Source organism: Lotus japonicus, chromosome 1 (assembly GCF_012489685.1).
Source record: "Lotus japonicus ecotype B-129 chromosome 1, LjGifu_v1.2".
Lineage (NCBI taxonomy): Eukaryota > Viridiplantae > Streptophyta > Magnoliopsida > Fabales > Fabaceae > Lotus > Lotus japonicus.
Genome location: NC_080041.1, coordinates 96281171 through 96303575, shown reverse-complemented (window position 1 = coordinate 96303575; position 22405 = coordinate 96281171). Strand labels below are relative to the sequence as shown.

General features: G+C 32.7%; 1 protein-coding gene across 4 annotated transcripts; it reads right to left on the bottom strand.

Annotated features, from left to right (window-relative positions):
* Positions 1 to 1929: 1929 nt before the first annotated feature.
* Positions 1930 to 11579, bottom strand: LOC130728109 (probable LRR receptor-like serine/threonine-protein kinase At1g06840). Of its 4 annotated transcripts, none has more exons than XM_057579453.1 (21): positions 11422 to 11579; positions 10888 to 10992; positions 10476 to 10626; positions 10302 to 10373; positions 10124 to 10195; positions 9496 to 9639; positions 9331 to 9402; positions 9145 to 9216; positions 8067 to 8141; positions 7644 to 7712; positions 7466 to 7534; positions 7257 to 7325; positions 6984 to 7070; positions 6753 to 6821; positions 5932 to 6440; positions 5586 to 5747; positions 5210 to 5493; positions 4750 to 4801; positions 4103 to 4362; positions 3619 to 3753; positions 1930 to 2508 (listed from the first exon to the last, which is right to left on the bottom strand). In XM_057579453.1, exons 2-21 carry the CDS (start codon positions 10979 to 10981, stop codon positions 2143 to 2145), a joined length of 2883 nt encoding a protein of 960 aa, XP_057435436.1. In that variant the 5' UTR covers positions 10982 to 10992; positions 11422 to 11579; the 3' UTR covers positions 1930 to 2142. The 4 variants fall into 4 exon arrangements, 3 of the variants coding, with proteins under 3 accessions (XP_057435436.1, XP_057435437.1, XP_057435438.1); XM_057579454.1 differs by lacking the exon at positions 11422 to 11579 and adding an exon at positions 11207 to 11351; XR_009015577.1 differs by having other exon boundaries at positions 2369 to 2508; positions 3619 to 3778.
* Positions 11580 to 22405: the final 10826 nt, after the last annotated feature.

Below are 22405 nucleotides of genomic sequence, written 5' to 3'. Positions count from 1 at the left end.
ATATTCATTCAGTTATATCACAAACTTTTTTCTTATTTGAGATTGAGACTCATTATTGGATGTTGATATAGAGTTAAAAATGTTACTGAAAATGATCATTTGAAAGTTGAAAAATAAATAGGGAGGGTGCTCCAGCGGTTTAAAGTTGCTTATGTGACATGAAATGAGAGCAAATTTTTATAATGTAGCAGCTCCATATCTCAACTTCAGAATTAATATACTATTAAAATAAGACACATGCAACACATGCGTGAGCATATAATTAGGTTGTAAGATGGATGAGATATAATAATAATAATAATAATAATAATAATAATAATAATAATAATAATAGTTTTGCAATTATTTTCAAATTTCATAATCAATTAGATAATGTACTAATACTTTTTGTATTATTAATATGAAATTAAATTATTATGATAGATTTATATTTACTTTTTACATTTAATTATAATGGAAGTTACATGTAGAGTCATGAAAGATGAAAAACTCTAATCTTTCTAAGAGATGACAACTAAGCAAAATATGTGATGTGGTTGAAGTAAATGACACGTGACAACGCTGTATTTCGCGCTTCAGAAATAATAGATTATAATAGATAGATAGATAAGTCTTCTAAAATTTGTGTTGGAGAGGTGAGGTGATGCTCAAGAATATGGGTTGTGAAATTAATGCAAACAAGTCTTGCCTAATTGTAACGATTGGTATGGGAATTGGGAAGCATTCCAAGATGAGAGTCTATTTGCACAATCTTTGAGATGATGTTTGATCCTCAGAAGTGCATCACGTTCGCTTGAGATGCTGAGAATATATGAAGATCAGGGAAAAATGCCCGATGAGAAAATTAGTTAGGGAAAGTGAACAAAATGAACTGTGAAAATGGAAGATTCATTGATAGCAAGCAACATGTGACTGGAACTTGAAGATCCTTGTATCGTCAATGAGACCTGAAGCCTGCAAACATCCTTGTTGGTGACGACATGGAAGTTCGCATTACCAACTTTGGGATCCCGAAACTTATCCCTGACAATGCTTAGGCACACATTGCTACGACTCGTTGTGTTGAAACCGTAGGGTTCAAAGATCCTCATTATTTCATGAAATAGAACTTGACGGACAAGTGTGATACGAAGAGCTTTGGGGTCATTCTTGTTGTGTTTGTGATAGGGAAGATGCCTCTAGATGAATTTTTCCAGCACACAGATGAACAAAACTGTCAAGCAACCACTTAACCCAAAAGCTTAAGCTGTTGGGTAAGGGCCATATGAATGGTTTTATATTATATTCTAACACGCCCCTTCCACTTTTAATTAGAAAGTGAGGGGAGCAAGGATCGAACTCTAGACCTCTCGGTCATAGAGGCTCTGATACCATGTCAAGCAACCACTTAACCCAAAAGCTTAAGCTGTTGGGTAAGGGCCATATGAATGATTTTATATTATATTCTAACAAAAACTTTGTTAAATGGACGAGAAGTGTGGTCATGTTGCGAAATTCTGCAGAAGCAATTGATGCAAAGCTTGTGGTAATGGATATGAGCAACATATGCTTCTGGTTCTGAAGATCGCCTGCCACTGCACCGCGAAAAACTATGAGGGGGGAGGCCTAATAGTAAGGATGTTAGGGGTGATGTAGTCCATACTCCATAGCACTGAGTCACAATATGTTGTTTCATGAAAATTTCTTGTTGGTTTTTGGTTTGTTGATTAGCATTATATTGTGTAAACTTTATTGATCCTGAATGGTATCAAGAATGGGATATATTTCATTTTCTTATAAAGTTAGCATGCTTAAGATTAAGAATATGAATGACAAATGTTGGTTCAAAAGTGAATGAATCAATATAACATTAATACCTGAGTTTGTAGTAAAGAAAAGGAATAGGTAGAAAGAAATAATAAGTTTTTATGTTTTTAAAACTACACAATATTTTTAAAATATAAATTAAACATCTCTCATTTCCTTCTGCTTCTTAATAGCACAATATTTGTACACATGAGTATGAAATTTACAAAAGTTCAGATCACTTGCTGAACTTCCTACCTCTGCCCTATCAAAATTTTAGTGTAAAAAAAGTATAGTTAACTGGTATAATTACATTTTTTTGGAAGATGTCAGGGAGACTAGTAATATAATACATCATCAGCGAGGAACAATGGTGGGAATGACATCACTGACAAGATCACTTCCTAAGACATATTCGGACATGTGCTGATCCTTCCTCGTCACATTGAATCCTGAGGTTGATGGTGATGATGATGATGAGGGTGCCATTTTACCAGAATTGTCTAAGGTAACATCTGAGAAGCTAGTTTCAGTTTCTGGTAACATTGCCATAATATCTTCCAGTTCCCTCACCACATCTAACATTGATGGTCTCTCCTCTGGATTGTCTTGGCAACAACTGAGGGCCAAAGTTAAAAACTTCTCCACGCATTCAGATTGATAGAAACCCATTCTGCTGTCTATAATGGAATGAACCATGCCAGACTGACAAGCCAAATTAACCTGAAACAAAATTGTGTACCATTAATGATATTAGTTTGCTTATTACACAGTATTTCTTTACGCATGGAATGTAAATAAATAAGAGATATAAGAATTTGAGTGATAGTCACATTGGTCGTTGAAAGATATAAGGTCATTTAATTTTGTCTCCATACTAAGGAAATGGACAAAATAGTTCAGGAAAGATGAAACCAAATTTCAATAAGAGTGAATAGTTACTTTAGTCCCTGAAAGATATAGGGTCGGCTAATTTTGTCCCCCTACTCAGGAAGTAGGCAAAATAATCTCTTAAAGTTGAAATTAGTCTTTGAGGGACTAATCGGGTCATCCTTTTTCACTTATCAAGGATTTTATTGATTATGATTTTCATCTTTCAAGGACTGAATGATATAGGGTCGATTAATTTCCTCCCCCTCTTCAGGAAATAAGCAAAATAGTCCCTGAAAGATGAAACCAAATTTCAATTTAGTCTTTCAGAGACTAATATGGATCATCACTTTCATCTTTCAAGGATCATATTGATTGCGATTTTCATAGGACTAAATGATTCGTGTTATCTTTCAGGGATTATTTTGCAGATTTCTACCATTGGACTAAGTTGATCAACCTCATATCTTTTAAGGGCCAAAATGACTATTCACTTTTTGAGCTGACACTGACTATGATACAACTTTCTGTTAGAAGTCCCACATTGGCTAGAGATAGAGCCAAGATAAGTTTTATAAGGGTAGTGCAAACCTCAACTTTTGAGCTAGCTTTTGTGGTTGAGTATAGGCCTCCCAATTTCTAATATGGTATCAGAGCCTATCCTAAATCCATTTGTTGTGGAGATCACCCATATTTGGGCCACCCGTTGTTGATCCCACGTTCCAGTTTGTTCAATCCTGGACGTGAGGGGGTGTGTTAGAAGTCCCACATTGGCTAGAGATAGAGCCAAGATAAGCTTTATAAGGGTAGTGCAAACCTCAACTCTTGAGCTAGCTTTTGTGGTTGAGTATAGGCCTCCCAATTTCTAATACTTTCATAACTATTTCACTATCCAATGTTTTTCAGTGGCCTAGTAATTTGGTACAAGATAAGGAGAAGTTAGAGCAGAAATTAAAGAAGTACCTCACGGACAATGTTTTTCCCATGAGATATTGGATGCATGCCGGTCAAAAGCTCCAAAAACACAATCCCTAAGCTATACACATCACTTTTATCAGTCAACTTATGAGTCAACAAATACTCTGGGTCCATGTAACCCTGCAGGAAAATTACAAAGTAATATCTTCATTTCAATTTGTTAAGAGAAAAAATTGAACAAAGTAGCACCACCCCCACCCTCAAGCATCAATGATAAGAGCAGATTTAAGCTGCACGACAACATCATCAGAAGTTGAGATTTAATAAGAAAAGGAAAGTGGGGATGGTTTGATTATTATCAAGTAGCTCACACATAAGACTGAGTGTGTGGGGAATCTTTACAAACAACATTATAAAGGTATAAAATGTTTCAGCTGAATAATATATGCATTCAGAAACTTCTCAATATAACTTCAAGTCTTCAACATTTGAACTGAAAATCAATCCTAAATTTTGTTAGCAAACTTACTGGTGTTCCCTTCACAACTGTTGACACATATTTAGGTTCAGTTCCTTCTTCATCTAAGTACGGTACAAGTCGCGACAGTCCGAAATCGGCCACTTTCGCTGTGAACTTGGAGTCCAAAAGTATATTACTGGCTTTGATGTCTCGGTGGAATATAGGAGGATTAGCCTCTGTATGCAGATATACTATGCCTTTGGCTGCACCCATGGCAACCCGCAATCTCATACCAAAACCTAGACTTTCCTTGGTTTTTGATCTTTTGCCTGCCACATCAAAGAATCCATTCAGTTAGATCATTTCTTTTATTCATCATTGAGAACATAAACAATTAAAATAATGGTGCTATATTATTTTTATTATAAATTTCCTTTCTTTCCTGTCATGCATTTTTTTCCCTTTTAAAATCCTTCCAATTGTGGTGTCTATGCACCAGAGACCAGAGTTCATGTTTGAAAAACTAATAAACCTATAAAATACTAAACATTATCCAAAATTGGATCAGCTTAAACAATGTTTTGGCTAATGAAACCCAAAACTGAACAGGAGAAAGCATGAAGAAACAGGGTTCATATGCACAACTAAAATAAACTGAACATAGATAACATTGCTAATTTTAGTACAGAAAATTCAAAATTCCTATAATTTCTTACCAGAAATCCAGTCCCTTAGGGTGCCATTGGGCATGAATTCATAAACCAGCATCTGAACCAGAAAAAACAGTAAATTAGAATAAAACTACTGTCAACAATCAAGAAGATATTCCAAAACTTATCTAAACTAAGATTACATATTCAAGTTCCAGAGATAAGCTTTCTTCAATGTTTTGAAAAAATAGAAAAATCCAAAAAAAGAACAATAGTCCAAATTGGCTTAACTTCAACAAGTAGTTATAGAATCAAAACAGAAATATGTTACAGCATGCAATTCATTTTCTTATTAGCAGTGATGTTCCTCACTAGACAAGGATAACTGAGGGGGGAAACACGGTTTGTTTCCGTTTATGTATATTCACGCAAAACAAATTTTCTCATTTGTGTTTGAATTCTTTAATTAAACTAGTTGCAAGATGATGTGCATCACAGAAGTGTAGTGTAGCTTTAAGTTATATACCTGCTCCCCTTCTTCATCACAGTAGCCAATCAGTGTAACAAGATTTCGATGATGTAACCTTGATAGAAGCTCAATCTCAGTCAAAAACTCCTTTTGGCCTTGTAATGAACTTTCTTCTGCTCGCTTAACGGCAACAAATGTATCATCTGATAAAATGCCTTTATAGACATTCCCATAGCCTCCTTGTCCAACTTTATTAGAGATATCAAATTTGTTAGTAGCAAGAGCCAATTCTTTATAAGTAAACGCTTTCATGCCATCTACTTTCATGTGTATGCTAGTGGCTGCAAAAAAATAATCATAATGAGCATTCAAGTCTGTTTCTTCAAATATAATCCAAAATGACGCTTTCCGTGTAAAGCCATAAAATACTTACACATGCGTTTCCTGGAAATCAAGTGCTTGTATTTCCCATTTCTTCTATAAGTTAAGAGAATGACTATTGCAGATATTGCTAAAACACAGGCAACAGCTCCTATAATAATAGCAACTATTATTCCTGTACTTGTTTTTGATCTCCTCTCTGAATCAGCAATTACTATAGCAATAAAACGAAAGTTACATTAGAGAAACTCAACCAAGGGAATACATTACCATAAATGTGAGGTACTTATCTGATTCTCAACATAGTATATAAGGTAAAAGAAAATAATAAATTTGTTACACAGTATATAGTATATAAGATAACAGATAATGATAAGAGTTGAGCTTAAGAAACTTACAATGTGCATAAGGTCCAAGAAGAGTGAAGTTCAGAAGTTCATACGGTCCAAAAAAATCGGTACGAGGAAAATGCCATGATGTAAACATGTCTCCAATGCGATGGACCTCACTTGCATTGAACGTATTGGACTCAGAATCATTGTACGAGGGAAAAAATTTTAAGTGCATGTTAAGACGAGGTCCCTCTTCCCAAGCATATGAATCTATTGATAACTGATAGATGTTTAAGTCTAAGGACTCAGTCATATATGACTCAAAATCAGTTATATAGGGTGGAAAAAAGGAAAAACTTGGACTTTTGAGCCTGTATCCTATTCTCAGAGGTGCTGCACAAAAGCAAGGAACTGGAGAAGATGGGGCATATTCATAGAAATTATCCAATGGACAAGATTGAACTTGACATTCAATTTTTGAATTTGAATTAATGTCTACTTCATCTCCTTCATGTCCACAATATTGATCAATGCTTTGTATGTTTGAATCCTTGCAGACAGGATTTCCAGAAAGCCTTCAAAGAAAAAAGAAAGAATTGGTAGGAATTTTGTGCAACATAAAACAAGAAAGTCTTTTAATATTATATACGCGATAGGGTATTGTAAGTGGAGGGTGGCCTTGCTACCACGATCCATTGCGATTCAACCTTGTCGCTTAGATTTGTTTAATTGCCTTTTTTATATAAAAGGTAATAATAGCAAACTATGTTTCTGACTATTTTTCATGATAAAATTAAATCAAGTGAAATAAAATTAAACAGAAATGTATACAATATTATGAACATGAGTTGCATGGAATGTGTTAGTGAACATATGAACGAGAATACCTCAAGGTAACATTGGCAGGGGTTTTCAGATTTCCCACAACATCCGAAAGTAAGTTGTTCTGAAGATTACTGCATATACAGGAAAAAATAATGAGTTTACTTTGGAAACAGCTTAATCAAAATTCACTTCATCATCTTAAAATGGTAAAATCATCATGAAAATTAGGTTAATTTGATGCAAAATATCAATATTCCTCGGTAATGAAGTAGTAATTCGGATTCAGAAGTTACATTGTAAGTTTTGCACTATTGTTGAGGGATATGTTCTGCCAAAAGCTAGCAGTGATAGACCCAGTCAGTAAATTGTTCTCCAGTGCCCTGTATTTGACAGAGAAAACAAACATCATCAAATAAGATATTAATTTCACCTGTATCAAAGTCTCAATAGATTTTAAATTGCAACTTGCCTCTCATAAATAGAATTTTATTTAAGAATTTTCAATATAATATCATGTAATAATTAAATAAATATTATGTGAAACACAGGTTGATGTGTCTTCTCACAATTTTTGGAGATGAGGATATGAGAAGTTCTGAGGAATAGATCCATTGAGATGATTATTGGACACATCACTGCAATAGCAAGAAAATTACTATATCAAACTCAAATTTGTCATAGATATCATGAAGGTGAATAAATATTGTGAAGTAGGAAAGGAAATCAAGAACACTATAGATACAAACTGTATACATAAAATTGGCGATTTACATACATAGTTGTCATATGGTCTGCAAGTTTATTTGATGGAATGGATCCAGTAAATTGGTTCCAGCTAAGATCTCTAAAACATGAACAAGCCACAGATGAGTTAGTTGTTAGCTACTAAATATAAGTGAATAACATCATTGTCATTAGGCACAATATAAAGTAATGCTATAAGATAAACATACAAATAGCTAAGTTTTGGCATTGAACTGAAATCAGGAATAGGTCCTTGCAGACTGCAGTTTCTTAGACTCCTGTTAAGTTAAACAGGAAACATTAGCTCAAGAAAACAAAAATCTTGAATTCATAATTGAAAACATGACGGGAAGCTTTTGTGACTCCATGTCCTACTCGAGCCTCAAGTGAAGCCGGATGCTCTTTTAATTACATTCAATAAATACCTTTACATGAATGCTCTTTGGACATGAAGCATGGAAAAACAAATGCTCCCTATGGTAAAAATGGTATGAGACCATTTCAAGGAACTTCTTGAACTAAAAGCTTAGGCTGTCAAGTGAGGACTAAAGAATAGTCACTAGATATTTGCAACATCCTACATTAAATGAAAAACAAAAATTGGACACGCAGTTATTGATAAGAGTACTTACAGTTTTACTAGGCTGGATAAGTTTACATAGTTAGAAGGTATTCCATTCCCGCTGAAATTATTGTTATCAAGTTGGCTGTAAGGGAAACAAGTAAATATAAAAATCAAAGATGACAGCTAAAATCTCTTTTCTGTCCTAGGTAAAGTATACATGAAAACATATAAATGCAACTTGCTTCTTTCAAATATATCTTTATGACATCTAGGGATCTGTTAGTGAATTCTTACTATACTACCACAATTCCTCTCCCAAAAACATACATTTAATTATTCCATGACTCCTTTAAAGAGCATATAACACCCAGAGCTTATTCTAAATTTAATAAATAAACTTCTGGGGTGGACAGAAAACACAACTCAGTGAATTATAAATAAATCAAACAACAGAAACTCTTATCAGTAATTGGACATGCAGATACAAAATACCTTGGGGACTGAGAAGAGTAAGAGCATGATAAAATGAGTTGATGATACATCATTAGTCGCTTAAAGTTTATAAGGTGTGATATAGAATAGTACTTCTACAAAAGTGTTGTATAAACTAAACTACACTAATTCACGGTTTATACCGTCATTGGTCAACAACCTTTTGCAGTAAGAAGCAAACAAAAAAGATTTCGTGCTGAACATCATCCAAGACATAACTATGACATTTGCAGCCTGCATAGCCATAAGTTTTTGTATATGCACATCTTAATCTACAATTCTACATGTATGTATGACAAGAATAATGATAATCCTTTCTCCCTTATTTTGAAACTAGCCTAGAGAGTCCTTGAAAAGAAAGTGCAGAATTCGATACACTAATTTTATTTTTCCATTTTGCCTTGTCTTGTGAATTGTGATATATCCTTCTTGACTCATATATTATCACCACCTCTATAGTAAATGTGCAAGTACGTGTTTATAAAACGTCTTTGAACATCACGAGATCTCTGGCTTATCTTATGAGAGCATGATTTTTACATATTCATTAATCCTCCACCACAATTCAAGCAGATTCATATCAATAATGTAATATATAATATGTAGAAATAAAAATTGGGCACAGATGTAAACATTGCGGAAGTGCAACATACAGGATAATTAAAGTGTGTATCTTGGAGAATTCTGCTGGCAGATGTCCAGATAAGTTATTGTTGTCCAACAGCCTGTAAAGCCAAGTCAAAAAGCAGATACAGTGAAAACATGTAACAAAAGAGCATTCATGTAAAAAAGTTCCAAAACCAGAAAGGAAATTTTAAAAAGTGGCTTCAATTACTCACAAGTGCAGAAGATTGGGTAGGGTTGAAAGGTTGGATGGAAGTTGACCACTCAATGAGTTGTTGTTCATGTGACTGCAAAGATATGAAATGAAACAGACAAAGTACATGTAAGAAATCCAGCTCCAAGCTTTGCTGATGATGCATTTGACATATAGATTCACTTACAGGTGTCTAACATTGATCATGTTGGCAAATGATTCTGGTATAGGACCTGACAATTGGTTTTCATCAACTTGGAGTCTAGTCATATTTGAAAGGTTTCCAAGCTCATCTGGTAAACTACCAGATAACTGGTTCCCATTCAAGAGCCTGCATAGACAATTAACCAGAATAACTACTCATATTACAAAAGAAAAGATAGTGTCTGTTTGTTGGAAACACTACTTGCTATATAGCATGATGGCATCATAAAATTTTATAATGTTGCAGCATTAGTATGCTCACTTCTCTTCAATCATGAACACTAACATAAAAAAAAGGGCAGATTATCAGAAGTTTCCCCCAAATAGTAGCTTTTATTTTACCAAAAGCTTTCCTTGTATCCTCGCCATTTTTAGCCTCCTCAATTGAACTTCAAACTTATATCATTTATAATACAAATATGTTTATTTATGACCTATAAGGATAAGTTGAAGTCCAAATTTAATTCCACATATAAGAAATCAAGCATAAGATATAAAGATGCATCTTTTGAAACAAAGACAATATCAAGTAGGTCAGACAACACCACCTTAAAATGAAAACTTGATGGGGATCAATACTAATAAATCATCTTCTTTGGTAAAATTCTTACAAGAGTAACAAGGATGTCATATTTCCAATCTCCTTGGGTATGGTGCCTGTGAGGTTGTTCCACATGAAACTCCTTCGAGCATAAAGAATGAAGATATTAGAATTGTATAAGATATCACCATTAATTCTTCTGATACATTTTTTTTCTAGAAAAAAATTTATATAAAGGCACAACTCACAGTATATGAAGTTGGGAGAGCTGACCAAGCTGAGGTGCTAAACTTCCCGAGAGATTCAAATTCATCAGGTAGCTGAAGTAAAATTTAATAACAGAAAATAATCAGAATCTAGAAATCACTAGAAAAGGGGTTAAATAAATAACACTTCATAGTATCTATAAAAAGAAGCCATACAGTTCACGAACATGGAAGTAACCATCAGCCCCTTTCTTACGAAAACACCAAACCCCAGTCCAATTCGCTGCACACGGGTCACTCTTATTCCAGTTCTTCAGGTGACCCTTTGGATCAATCAAACTCTTTCTGATGCCTAGCAGCACTTTTACTACAAACATAACCAAAATAGACCAAAAATTAAGGTTCAAAACTTCATATGCCAAATCAATTTACAAGGAAGCAGCAGATAAAGAAAGATGGAATTGTACACATAGCATGTTTTCTCTCTAAGCTTATCATTATCATTTCCAACATGGACTGAAATTTGATCCCAGCTCTTTTGATTAGAGCTTATAATCTCACTTGCCAGACAAAAAGAACCAAAGTGAAATAGAAAGATTAAAAATGTTGAAGGCTTTTACAAATTCACCTTCTGAAGGATCTGTTTGTTGAGAGTCTGCTGTGAGGATGACAAAACAAAACATAACAGCAAAGACACATCCATGAATTCTGGGATCCGGCATCACAGTATATCCTAAAAAAGCAACCAAATGGAAGGCATGAAATCACAAAAGGAGTGCTGAAACATTGAAAGGAACAGCTTTCATTTATATAGACAATTCAGAACAAAAAATAAATATGGTAATTAATAGCCACCAAAAAAGGAAACTCAGGAGTTATGTCATTTACATAGGTAACATGAATCAAATGTATAAAAAAGTAAAAACAGCTGAAACCATGGACCATACAATAATAACTCAGGTTGATTCTGCTGCTTTGAAACTTGGAAAAAGTTCAAAGCTGGCAACAGCTTGGGGGAATTACTTTCTCAGATAACTCAAACACAAAGCTATGACACTGAAGCTTATGATTGTAAGAACAATCATCTAGCTGTCAACTGCTTAAGAAAATTCAGAATGAAAAGTTAAAAGGAAAAAAAAGAGAGAGAGAAAAAAAATCTCACTTGAGAAGATAATGATGATGCAAATGTTAAAAATTCCAGACTGAATGAGCTTGAATCCAAAGTCAATAACATAGAGTCCGTGGGGAACTTATTAGCTAAATCATTCCCTTCACATAAACATGATTATGATGTTGATTAAATGATTCTTTGACTCTTTTTCTCCTTTTAATATTTTTCATTTATTTTACTTATATTAATTAAATAAACTGTGTAAAAAGATCTCTCTGAGTTTCTGAGATGGCACTATCATGGTTGGTTCAGCCACTTTGTTGATTGTCAAACTAATACACCAATTTGGAACACGCCAATATGAAAAGCTGTGCGGCATGTTCTATATCAACACATGTCCCCCTTCCAACTTTGCTAGCACCCCCACCTACTTGTGTAAAATAAATGACAATTAGTCCTAATATACCTTTCAAGTACACATGGGGTCAAATCTGTTTTTACATAATTATATGTTGATTCTGTTAATTGACTTAATTCAATAGATAAGTAACTCTAAAGTAAGGGTACTTCATTTTTCTGCTCTACGCATCTCTTCACTCACACTATGGTAAATATATGCAAAAAAATGTTATCGAGAACTCTCAAGTGTAAGTTTTAAGTATCACATTATTTAATAATTCCTAATAAAAAAAGAGAATATTCTTTTTTTTTAACATGGAGGGTAAGCTCCTGTAAAAGCAAAAAGCTACTCTACAGAAAGTCAGTCAGGAACATTAAGGGAAGCAAAAGCTTCCTTTCTGGTACAAGAGATGACGACATTCAAATAAAGGAACATCCAGAATGTGCACTCCAAAATAAAAAACATGAGCATGCTGAGAATATTTTATATCTAATAGTTTAAGTTTTGGGTGAAAATATAAGTGGTATTCTATTTGTAATGGTGATTTGTGTATACAGTTTTTTAGTGACACCGACGACACTTGCAGTTTGTGACTGTTTTTAACTGCCACAGATTATAAAACTTTTTTTATTTTATAATTTGTGATAATGAAAAATGGTCACAACGGTTGGTGCTGCTAAAATAATGGTATACACAAATCATTTTTATTTAATTTATGATTTAAAGCCTTTGACCTATTAGTGTAGTGTTAAGTTATAAACTGCTTACTACGGAATCTTTAGTCAAATAAAATGATTACTTACCTTCTCCCAAATTTCATAAGGATATGTACTGAAATAATTATTGATTAATAATGTGAACACATCATAAATGTCAAAGCTGGCAGATATTCGTTTTAGGTTTTAGGTCTGATTTCAACGTCTCCGTTGTATTTTTGCTGTGTAACTTTCCAGATATAGACAATCTCATCTAATCACCTAACCCCAGGTCCACTTTGATATGCAAGCGGTGCTCTTTCCACTTCTTCAATTCTTAAATAGTAAGTGAACCTCCACTTTTTTTTTCATTTACACAAAGCAAAGCATTATATATTTCTCTTTTTTAAAAAATTAGGCCCCTCTCCTTTTTGTCACATATTTTACACTTAAAGACATCAAAGCAATTGGAGATATGTACGTGGTGTTATCAATACCATCATGCTCTTACCTTTGTTGTCATTTAACTAGATTTGGAGTGAAAGAACGTAAGTATAAAAATAAAATAAAAGATAATTAGTTATTGGTATGGTACTCAATTCCAATGAAAAAAAAAAAAGAGAATAACACAGTTGAAATGAATTCAATTTAAAAATATGCTAGGGATCTTAATTTTACTAACCCTCTTCATATACATCTCCCCGATCAGTTATAACTATAAATTTAGTTAATAATCAAGGTGTTAAGCCTAATGTTCACTTATTAATTCCTTGCATAAATGTCCCTTCTAATTAATTAGTGATAGATAATTTCTTAGTACCTAATCCTAATTAATCAGAGATAGAGCTCATTTCAATTCAGGCAAACACATACAATTTATTACCCTTATCCCTAAGGTGCAAAGGCTCTTGCTCAATTTCTCCTCAAATAATCCATAAATTCTAACAATTTCTCAATTGCATAGAAAATAACATATGGCAACCTATTTCAATAGAAAGACTAAATCAAAACAGAGGATAAATTCGTGATTGAAAAGAGAAATCATAACTAAAATGGTTCAACACATAGCTCAAAGCAAAACTAGATCAAATTCATAATACTAGAGAGTTTAGCCACAGATAATCATAGAGAAATCACAACAATTTAGTTCAAACGTTGCAATCTTGTTCAGAAATCTCAAACTCCCCTTAGAAATCCCAAGATCTCATAGGTTTACAACAACCAAAAGTGATAAAATAAATGCAATCTAACGAGTTTTTAACGACTCGCACCACACGTGCCCTGGAACTAGTACTTATGCGATGGGCATGTTGACAACTTTGACCTCCTTTCGTAAAACAACTCATGTGAACTCGTTAACCGTCGGATCGAGGCTGAAATTTTAATATGTTTTTCTAGACTTGTTGATCTTCAATCTGATTGGTAGGATCTTCAAAAATAAATCTGAGCTGCAAGAACCAGCCCACACAAGACACAACATAATTGCCAAAAGTCAACTTGTTGACCAAAAACCACTAAAACACATAAAAATACCCAATATATATGCTAAAAAAATCATATAATGACTAAGAATACTGAAAATGCATGAAATAAGATAAAAGTGTCCTAAAATGAATAAAGACAGCTTGATTAATCCCTCAAGCCATATGAAAAATAAACATAAAAACTAGTCTCAAAACTCGGGTCATCAGTCACTATGATGCGAATACTGAAAAGTATAGAAAGATCACAAAAATTTATCTGTGGCAACAAATAAGCAGTTGTGAAAGAAATAGAGTTGGGTGGATAGATATCTATTATCTATTGAACACATGAGAATGAATTTTATGGTAGCAGAGAAAAGGATGATCATCTTTGGTCTTTTATATGAATTCTACTCATGAATGTTTTAATCGAAGCATGCATGTATTATATGTTCAATAGATGAAAACATTGTGCCATAAATAATATAACTTTGGTGTTTGTTTTAGTACCTTAAATCAGATTAAAGTGTGATACTTATTAATAAAGATTTATGTACTGCTTAAAATTTTAATTTTGTTCTATCGTAGTCATGCAGTGTTCCACTCTTAGGGATGTGAGGTTTGCGAGTTGTGTTTTCTGAGTTGTGTTCATTCATCAACCTTGGTCATTTTATGCGCGTTTCCATCATCATCGTTCGTTTCCATCACTCGTTTGTTTTTCATTAAAAAATGAATTTTATGAGATAAAGTTAATTGACAAGCAAAAGTAAAATTTAAAAATATAATATTTACCTTAAATAACATGATAATAATTTATTGAATTATTTAATACAGATATGATATGATAGTTAAAAAAATTGAAGTACCACAGCCTATAACTTTTTAGTTGAGTACTTAAATACAAATTTCATTTTGAACACAAATTGTCATAACATTAATATATAAAATTTTATATAGCTCTTTTCATTAAAAAGAGAGCACTATGTCTACTTCATTTTATTTCAAATAATGCAGCTCTTCCAAAAGCCAAAAAGAGTTTACATAATACATGGTAGAATTAATGTGGTGTTCTATCGATGATGATAAAGTGAAAGGCCCTTTTAATAGCAAACATAATATTAAAAAAAATTAATGTTTCATTCACACATTTCTTTAAGGTGGAGAGAGGTAAAATGAAGAGAGATAAGAAGAAAAGAAAAAGTAAGAGAAAGAAAGTATGAGATGTGATAGATGATAAGAGGAGATAGATAAAAAAAAAAAATGTGAAAATGAAGTGTTTAAAAAATAAGTTGTGTATATATCATTATTGTAAAAAAATCTTAAGAGTAAAACTAAATTACGCGCGTCATGAGATGTAAGATATATGCATATTTATCTAACTTTCATTTTCTTCCCTCTTCCAAAGTATATACCCTTAATAACTATGTGTGCACGATGGAGACTTTTGCGAAATTCATATTGTTGGGACAAAGAATCTTCTTTGTGTTCAAACTATTTCCTTATCATGGATATGATCTTAAAGCTAAATTATTATTGAAGTGAACCATTGAGGGAAAATATTCAATGAAAGTTATAGTGCCGGTTTAAAAACTTGTTTGTTTTCAAAAATAATTCTCAATCTTAGTTTTTGAAACTAAAATCCAGAACAGCTGAAAGATGTTTTCTGTTTCAGCTTTTAGTTTTCAGATTACAATTTTTTTAATTCAAACAGTTTTTTTAAAAAAAATGAATTTTAAAAAATATTTCTAAAAACAATTTTTAAATATAATTTTCGAAAACTATAATCAAACAGACTTAAAAACAACATGTTCTCCGTGTTTACATGTTCCAGAAACAAGAGTTTGAAAACTAAACACAAAAACATTTTTTTATATATGTTTTGATTTTTTGTTTTAAAAACAATAAAATACGAAACAATTTTTAAATTAATTATGAAAAAACAATCTTTTTTATTTTTATTATGAGAAAACAATCTAATCAAAAAAGTTTTTTTTTTAGTCTTACAAAACAGAAAAACAGTAATCAAGGCTAGTTTTTTAAACTCAGATTGAAAACTGTATCCAAACACAGTTTTTAAAAACAAACAAGTTTTTAATTTGCTAGTTTTAGTATTCGATATCAGAAGTAATGAATGGTATTCGTGGGATATTTACAATTAAAAAATGTGACGTGGGATTGAGACAGCATACATTGTTATTGTTGGAATCCAAATAAAATCCCAATATTATTTTGGATTGTGTTTGTCTAATCGCTCTAGCTAAGAGTGCATATGGATTCAGTTGGGTGGAATTTTAAATTAAACGGGATCTAAACCAATTAAAACTATTTGGACTGAGCCGATTGGATTTCATGAATTTTCAATTTCGGACTCGATCCAAACCAACACGATGATGCTCAGGTTAAATTTTGGCTTAATTGCAACTTTGGTCCCCGACGTTTACCAATGCCACAATTTTGGTCCCCCACCTAATTTAATTACATGGATGGTCCCCGACGTTGTAGGCCGTGTGCAACGTTAGTCCTACCGTTTATTTCTTAATGGAGGAGGCTTACGTGGACGTCCAGTTGGAGAGAGAAATGAGGTATGAGGAGAGAGGGAAGCACGTGAGTATCACGTGACCCTTATCTGAACCCATTATACCCAAACTCCTAACCTCCCTGGAACGAAGTAGGTAACGCGATTTAGATCCCTAGGGTTTCAGATTTGGGTATAATGGGTTCATATAAGGTTCACGTGATACTCACGTGCTCACCTCTCTCCTCAGATCTCATTTTTCTCTCCAACTAGACGTCCACGTAAGCCTCCTCCATTAAGAAATAAACGGTAGGACTAACGTTGCACGCAGCCTACAACATCGGGGACCATCCATATAATTAAATTAGGTGGGGGACCAAAATCGTGGCATTGGTAAACGTCGGGGACCAAAGTTGTAATTAAGCCCTAAATTTTCACCACGTTCACCATGGCCACCACCACCTCTACCCTCTCTGCCACCGCCGCTTCCACTACTGCCACCAATATCATTGTCGCCACTGATATCGCTATTGTCACCACCACCACCATCATCACCATCACTTTCCAATATCGTCATCGCCGCCTCTACCACCCTCAACCGCCACAGTTATCGGTACCTCCACCGTCACAACCACAACCACCTCCCTCCACTGATGCCACCACCATCACGATTACCTTCCAACACTACGACGGTCGCCACCACCTGAACCGCCTAGCTACAACACTTCTACCACTACAATACTCTCCACCAACACCATCCACCACCATCCTCCACCATGTCCACCGGCATTATCTCCGCCACCACCACTACCTACCGCCACAACCCACTACCACTTACTGTCACAATCACATCCCTCCACTACCGCCACCACTCAGCTTCTCCACTGCCACCTCTACAACAACCACCCTCTATCACCTTCATTGTCGCAGCCACCACCGCCATCTTTACACCCACTAATAGTCTAAAACATTTCTCATTTTTGATAAGTTGTATATCGCATGACCAAACATTGTATAATATATTAATTTTTTATCATATCTCATACTATTAAGTCTAATACTATAAGATTTTATATATAAGATCTTATACTATACAACATATCAAAGATGCCTTAAGAATAACGTAACTCTACTGTCTACACCACTATTTAAGAATTAGTATTGGTACATCTTTTTGTATTAATTAAATTTAACATTTTATTAATTAAATTAAAATTTGTAATTTTCAATTGATACTTCAGTATTTCGCATACATCTATAAGGTAGCGTTTGGTGACGGAACGGAACAGGACCGAACAAAACAGAACGGGATAGAACATGACGGAACAGGACAATAATGTTCTATGTGTTGTGTTTGGTAACTCTAAGTCAATAGAACAGAACCATGATTTTAATTACATATATAACCCTGCATGTTTAATATTTGATTGAGCAAAACAAATTGAACTCAATTGAACATTTTGCATAGAAACCGTTTGTTATTGTTTACTTCATGAAATAATCACTTATTTCTTTAAAATAATCACTTATATATTGTTTAAGTTGTTTTAGTATGCTATTGAAAAAAGCAGAAACCTAATTATCTATTTAAGCTATTTTAAGTTCGTTTATTTAGATTAAAAATATTGATTTTTAACTATAATTTTTTTAAGAGATTTTGAGAAAAGCATAAGTTGATTCGTGTTCGACTACTCTAATTAAAATCACTTTTTTTTTATCTTCCCTCATCTATCATCATAGATTTTCATTATAAGCTAAAGTAACTGTTTCAAATAATTTGTTTTCAGCTTCAGCTGAAACAAACACAAAAAGTGATTTTTCCAAAATAAGTTGAATTAAACGCATTTTAATTGGCTCGTTTATCATTGCTTACAAAAACTGATTTTACTTTTGAAAAAATAATTGATTTTATTTTAATTAAGTTGATTCGTGTTTGATTACTCTAATTAAAATCACTTTTTTTTATCTCCTCTCATCTATCATCATAGGTTTTCATGATAAGCTAAAGTAACTGTTTCAAATAATTTGTTTTCAGCTTCAGCTGAAACAAACACAAAAAGTGATATTTGATTAAAAAAGTGTTTTTTTTTAAAAGTGATTTTTTTGATTAAAAATTGATTTTTCCAAAATAAGTTGAATTAAACGCACTCTAATTGGATCGTTTATCATTGCTTACAAAAAAGTGATTTTACTTTTGAAAAAAATAATTGATTTTATTTTGAGTGATTTTTTTGAAAAAGTATATTTTTATTTAACTTTGCCTACAAATATAATAAGTGCTTTCACTTTTATAAGTGATTATAAATTGTTTAGATACATAAATTTCAAATATAAATTAGGGGTATTTTTGAACTTGCAAAAGTTTTAAGAGTGTTCCGTTCCCTTCCGTTCCACCTTTTCCAGGGAACCAAAGTGTCCCGTTCCTGGAGCCTTTTCTCCCGTTCTCTTCCATCTTAAAAACACGACAAACACAGAACGGAACCCATGTGTCCTGTTCTGTTCTCTTCCTACCTGTCTACCAAACACTACCTAAATATCCGTACAAATGCACTTGGCTTATAATTTATGAAATACATTATGTTACTAGATATAATACCCGTGCGTTGCACGAGTTTACTTACAATATTTTTATACAATAGTTATAACACGGTGTACGGGTTTATTTACAACATTTCTAACATTGTATAAAATGATTATCGCTTAAATAAATACAAAAATAATAATTGTGTTTAAACATTTCAATAATTAAAAAAAAGACATTCAATAAATAGTATTAGAGTTCTATTTGTATAAATAATCAATGTTACTCTAATTTAATAATTAATATTTATTAATTAAAATTTAATAATTTTTAAAATATAATGATTTTTTTAATTTAATAATTTGAAAAACAATTCAGTCAATTTGTAACAAAAAAAATTAAACAATAGGTTTTTAATACCATCAAATAACTTGTATGAACATATTTTTATACCTTTTACTGAGAAAGTCATATTTTAGGAGGGACGGTCAACCACAATTTATTCAACTTTTGTGATAAAAAAAAAGTTTCTCTATTAAGCTTCCTCAAAATCGTCTTTACTAATATATAATAAAATCCAAAAATTATATGGAGATTGTTTTTGCAAATAAGACACACATACATTATAATTAATAGTAAATTTCTCATAGTGTCATTTTTAAATTTAACATGTTTTATGACTTTTATCTAAATTATTTTTTAATTATATTAATTTTTCTAAATCATGTTTAATTCTTGATATTTTTCACTAAAATGCAAAATTTAAGTCAATTTCTAAGTTAATAAATGTTATTAATTAATGTAGGTAGTTGAAAGATTTTGACAATAGAGTTTTTTTCGGATTTTTATTTTATTAGGTCTAATTACATATTTGGTCTCCCACTTTTACATTTCTCACAATTTTGATCCCTAACAAATTTAATTGCATTTTATTACCCCCAACGTTGTTCTCTGCTAGCAACTTTGGTCTTCCCTCCAATTCCGTCCAAAAACTTATAGGTTTATGGGAAAAAAATTAGAAACCCCTGAAAAATATTCTCTTTATCTCTTCTTTCTACATCTTTATCACTCTTCTTCAAAATCCAGAAAATTAAAATCAGATTATCAAAAAATAGTTAAAATCTTTCCTATTGTTTCATGTATTTTAATACACATGTAGGACGCTTTTACTTCTTAATGTATTTTTTTACGTTAATTAAATTAAAAAATAAAATACTATGACCAATATATTTTTTTAATTTTTTTAAAGTAAATAAATATTTTTAAATCATTATATTAACTCATATTAAACTTCTTAGCACAAACAAATATTTTTGAACTCTTTTTTGCGCTTACATGTATCCTCCTCCAGATGAATCATTCTTTATAGGCAATCCTGCTCAAGCCGAGAATTTTCACAATATCGTGGAGTTAACTCTTTCAGCGAAGTTTTTTCATTCACAAAACTTGAACCTGAGACATTCCTTAATGGAAATCAAGCATCGATACATATTTTTTTAAATTAATCAATGTTTTATATATTAAGATATTTATTTATATAAATTATTTTAATTAACTAATTAAAATTGTTCACATGTAAATTATGAGTACTTTTATCAATGTACTTTTTTTGTCGATAAACATCAGTGTGATTTTTTTATTAGTGTCTGTTTCATTCTTTTTTGTTTCACACTTTTTTAAAAACTAAAGTGTTATGTCTTGTTATACCTTATACAACAAACACGCAAATTAGTTGGTAGTTAATTAACTTATTGCGTTGTAAATTTTGTTGATCTGTTTTTATTTTAATATATACAATACAAAATGATTTTTTTATTTCTTGATGTATTTGTAACAAACTTTCAAGTGAGTTTTGCATTTAGTAGGTAGTTGAATAGCTAATGACTCAAACAATTTTATTCATTTTTAATATTTTAATTTAATGTATTTCATACAAAGGTTCAAAGTGACTTTTACAATTTAGTATGTTATTTTTTTGGTACATCGAAAACATAAATTGCACCGTCACGAATCGATCCTTGGACCTCTCCCTACCCAACACATATATCCCTCAACTCCTACTACTTGGGCTATCCTACGGGGACTTACAATTTAGTATGTAGTTGAATAGATTATGACTTAAAAATTTTATTTAATTTTTAATTTTATTATTAAAGGTATTAATATAAAAGAAATGTTACTATTTAATGCATTTAATGTAGGTGCCCACTAGGGTGGACCAATTATATTTTGGTCCACCGGTGGTCCATTGCTTAAGACCGTTGGATGGAAGAATCTAGGAATATTCTTAAATCAAGTGGTTAGGATTGAATTTGTGTTAGAAGGGTAGAATTGTAATACCACCGTGACCAATTTCTCTCTTCCTTAACCCAGAAATACCACCACCGTGTCTGACCCTTGAAAAAAAACCACCACCGTGCAACCTTCACACCGTGGTGCTCACCGCCGTTTCGACCCACGGCGCCACAACTGCCGCCACCACCGGATCTTGTCCTTCACACCTACGATGACAATGTCTTCACCGATCTAGCGCATTCTCAAATCTGGATATTTTTGTTGGGATCTTAGGTGGGTGAGGGAGGAATTAAGTAAGAAGATGATGAAGAAGAAGGAGGAGAACAAAAACATGGTGATTGGTGAAGCCCAAGTTCCGATCTGCTTCTCTTATCCATCGGTATAGATGCAGTTCGAGCTCTCCAAGATCAGATCTGAGTGTATTTGGTTGACTCGTTTCTGCAATTACTTTTAAAGTTGAGGCAGTAAAAAGGCCAACAGAGAAGGCGCCAGAGGGTCCATCTCCTATCCAAGTAAATGGGTTCCATAGGATTATTTACAGAAGCTGCAGAACTAGCAACATTAAGGTCATTGGTAGTTTGGTACCCGTGGCAAGCAAAAATAAGTAAAATAGAAAAGGAGGAGGATTTTTGGAGTCAGCCATCATGAATGAGCGATGCTATTGGTACATGTAGCAGTGGTGGCTGATGAGAATAACTTGAATGCTCCTATAAAATTGCTTATTGTCATTGCTCTTTAAATTCTAAGTTGCCATCAAATATTGATACTAAATTCGCATTTTAGTTGCTTTTTTCTTTTGGCACTCATTATATGAAGTTTATAGCAGCAGGGTATCTGTTCTTTGCAAATTTTGTATTTTATTTTACGTTTGTATTGGTCGATATTCAATCATTAATTTTATAGTCAAGAGCTTGAACTGGGTTTTTCATATCCATGAATTTTTTATTGCTCACCAACATTTCATATCCATAAATTGGGATTTCCACTTCTTCTTCTAGACGTCTTTGTTTGATTTTTAAAATTTGGGATTTAGCTCAGCAAGTTCCAATCTGGTTGGAAAGAAGTGAGAGGAAGAGAAAAAGGGAAAGGGTGAAGAGGAAGAGGAAAAGGAAAAGAATAAAAGGAATGGGAATAGTCAAAATTACC